Source organism: Olea europaea, chromosome 4, assembly GCF_002742605.1.
Source record: "Olea europaea var. sylvestris chromosome 4, O_europaea_v1, whole genome shotgun sequence".
Taxonomy (NCBI): domain Eukaryota; kingdom Viridiplantae; phylum Streptophyta; class Magnoliopsida; order Lamiales; family Oleaceae; genus Olea; species Olea europaea.
In genome coordinates, this window is record NC_036240.1 from 12450258 (window position 1) to 12453724 (window position 3467).

A 3467-nucleotide genomic window follows, 5' to 3' on the forward strand; every position below is an offset into this window, starting at 1 on the left:
ATAAAGAACAACAATTTGCATATAATACAATTATGAAAAAAGTACAAAATGAATCAAGTGAAATTTTTTTTATCGATGGTCCGAGTGGGACAGGAAAATTTTTTTTATATAGAGCACTCTTGGCTGGTGTCAGATGTCGACATTTCATAGCTTTAGCAACTGCATCGTCCAGAATGGCTGCATCTTTATTACCTGGAGGACGAACTGCTCATTCAAGATTTAAAATCCCTCTACAAACGGTAGGTGAAGTCAACTGCTCTATTAACAAGCAATCGGCATTAGAAACTTTATTGAAAATGTGTAGGCTAATAATTTGGGATGAGGCACCTATGGTAAATCATTGTGCTATAGAATCTGTAGACAAAATGTTTAGAGACATCACTGATTGTAACTTGCCTTTTGGTGGAAAAGAAATAATTTTAGGATGAGATTTTAGACAGATTCTACTAGTTGTACCTAAGGGAAACAAAGAAGACATAATAAAGCTAGCATGATTTACTCGTATTTGTGGCCTTCTTTTGTACATTTAGCACTGGTTGAAAATATGAGAGCGAAGTCCGATCACATTTTTTGTGAATACTTACTTCGAATTGGAGGTAGAACAGAACAAGAAAATACTTGCAACTATATTAAGCTACCAAATAGTATAGTTCTACCATTCGAAGATGAAATTACATCTTTAAAAAAATTGATACAATGTGTGTTTCTCAATATAGATACATATACCGATCATTTATATACGATGGTCAATCGTGTTATTCTTACGCCTACAAATGAATGTGTTGACTACATTAATGGACTTTTGTTTGAACAAATTCCCGATCAAAGTTTCACGTACTATAGTTTTGATGAAACAATTGAGAAATTAGAACAAAACTTACATGAAGACTTCTTGAATACTTTGACACCATATGGTATTTCACCTCATGAGTTGGAACTGAAGATGAATTGTCCTGTAATGTTATTACGAAATATTAATCCTTCAGAGGGGTTATGCAATGGAACACAATTTATTTGTCGAAAATTTGAGAGAAATGTCATTCTTGATGAAATCACAACTGGTGAATATCGTGGAAAATAAGTTTTCTTACCTATGATCCCTTTCATACCTCTTAAAACTGATCGAACTACGATTCCATTTAAAATGACTCAATTTCCAATTACACCATACTTTGCAATAACAATAAATTAAGTACAAGGTCAGACACTTGATTTCGTGGGTTTGTATCTACCAGAACCAGTTTTTTGCCTTGGTCAATTATATATAGCACTATCAAGAGCAAAAACAAGCAGATCTATTAAAGTTCTACTCAAACCGTCCAATGAAAATCATTCGCACAACTCGTGTACTAAAAATGTTGTGTACAAGGAGGTTCTTTCATTCATACATTCATATAACTACACCTCTTTATAGGTATATGTTCGATTTATTGAAATTTCTTTCTTTGTTCGTGATTTCTCTGTCGACTATGCTAAATGAAATGCTTTTTTCCCAACTACAATACAGATGTTAGATTATTCTAGAAGTTGATGAATGGAATGGAGTGGATCATTTTTGTAAGAATTCTAACTTATTAGCATTTTGAAGTTGTTATTCAAAATATAAATAACATTCTACTTCAAAACATTTTTTTCAGAGTATTTAAATCAATTTAATTTACGCAGCATATTGACATTCAAATTTATGTGAAGAGAGTCAAGGAAATGTTGGTGCATAGAAAAATTATTGGAGCACACTCTTTTCAAAAATTGGTTACCTGAGGCAAACAAAGCTTTCAAGTCTTCAAATTTAAAGATAACTTGTGATGGAGACATAAATAACACAAGTTCTTCTGCACTAAAAGAAAAAAATGAGTGGATGATGATTGAGATATTTGAGAAGTTTTTGGCAACAACTATTCTCTTCTTTTAAATCATGTAGTGTTTAAACTGTCTAGATTAGAAATGATGTATACATCAGGGTGTTTGGTTTGTTTTATGGTGTTAGACAACATCAATTATTGTTGCAAGCTTTGTTGATAAATCTTGTATTTATTTTTGTCTTCTATTTAGATTTATTTTCATCCAAGTAATCTATACCTACAGAAACTTATTTTGTAAGTGACATGATTTCTTATATTTAGTTGTTAAAGTTAAAACTTTTTAAGATGGTAAGTTGAAATTCATGTTGATAAACAACTAGCAAAACAATAATGCTTAATAAAAACTAATCATAAAATTGAAAATTAGTATAGCTATGAAACTATCATTAAACTATATCATTAACAACAAAAGAAATAAAAAAATCACACACACACACACACACACACACGTACAAATGTGTGGGGTGTGCCCGCAGAAAATGTGTGGTGTGTCGTACCCGCACAATTATAAGCAATTTTTTCATTCTTCCACACTCGAGTATTAACAAAATGTAAGAAACTCTCATTTTCAACTTTCACAGAAATTTGGTGCTGACTTGCTGCGCGAAAATGTCTATTTTTCCGTTTGAAGTTGTCTATTTTCCCGCTTGCACATGAAGAATGTGTGGGGTTACACTGCAGACCGCTGCAAAATTTGTGCGGGAACACAATTTGTGCGGGGATAGCCCCACAAAAATGCACATATACCCCGCACATTTGTGGGGGCTACCCATATAGAGCATTTGTGCCGGTAGCCCGTACATTGTGCACCCGCACACCCTCATAAAGTGCGGTTACCCCGCACATTGGAATGTCCCCCTCGTGCGATACCCGCACAAATCTGCAGGATACGACATCACTCACACGAGGGGTATACCCACATCTTCATTGCTTTCTCTAAATACTATCAACAATATTTTGAGCTATATGAAATTTTAAATAAAATATATATTGTTTTGGTTTAAGATTAATACAAGAAACAAAAAAGTATTATCTCTTTCTTTCAATTTTTGTTCCCACAAAATCTTGCAAAACATTACAAATCTTGCAAAGTCACGAGAATCCTGCAAGAAGGTGCCAAAACCACTGCACATATTATGTCTATTTCTACAACTGTGGGAATACTTTGTCTATTCTACATGTGAACCTCTAGTCAAATTATTGAAAAAAGCAACGTACATTTCTTTAGCTTAAATACATTCACCTACCATTTGTTCTCACCAAAATTTTTTTTAAATATTTTTACCTGCCTGTTACACCAGCCTAACTTTGCTCAAAAAATTCAGGTGTTGTCTATTCTTTTTTCTTACTTTTTAGATAGATTTTTAGTTTTACATAATGTCTAATTTTCAATATTTAATTGTGTTTTAAATCATATGATGTATGTAATTCTTTCTAAATTTAGTAGATACAAAAATGGATGTGCCAAATAGCTTCTCCAAAATCACCGATGTTTCACTAAGTCATAATATTTGTTTTGTAAGTTATATAATAATTTATTTTTCCAGATTTTTTAAATCTTTTATTAATATTAATGTACAACTTATATTTTTTTCGTATTTGTCG

The 3467-nt window shown here is 32.2% G+C and overlaps 1 protein-coding gene across 1 annotated transcript; it reads left to right on the forward strand.

The window, feature by feature from the left end:
* The first annotated feature begins 173 nt into the window (after window positions 1-173).
* On the forward strand, window positions 174-1081 carry LOC111393046. The gene is made up of 3 exons (XM_023018449.1): window positions 174-387; window positions 531-596; window positions 717-1081. Exons 1-3 carry the CDS (start codon window positions 174-176, stop codon window positions 1079-1081), a joined length of 645 nt encoding a protein of 214 aa, XP_022874217.1.
* Window positions 1082-3467: the final 2386 nt, after the last annotated feature.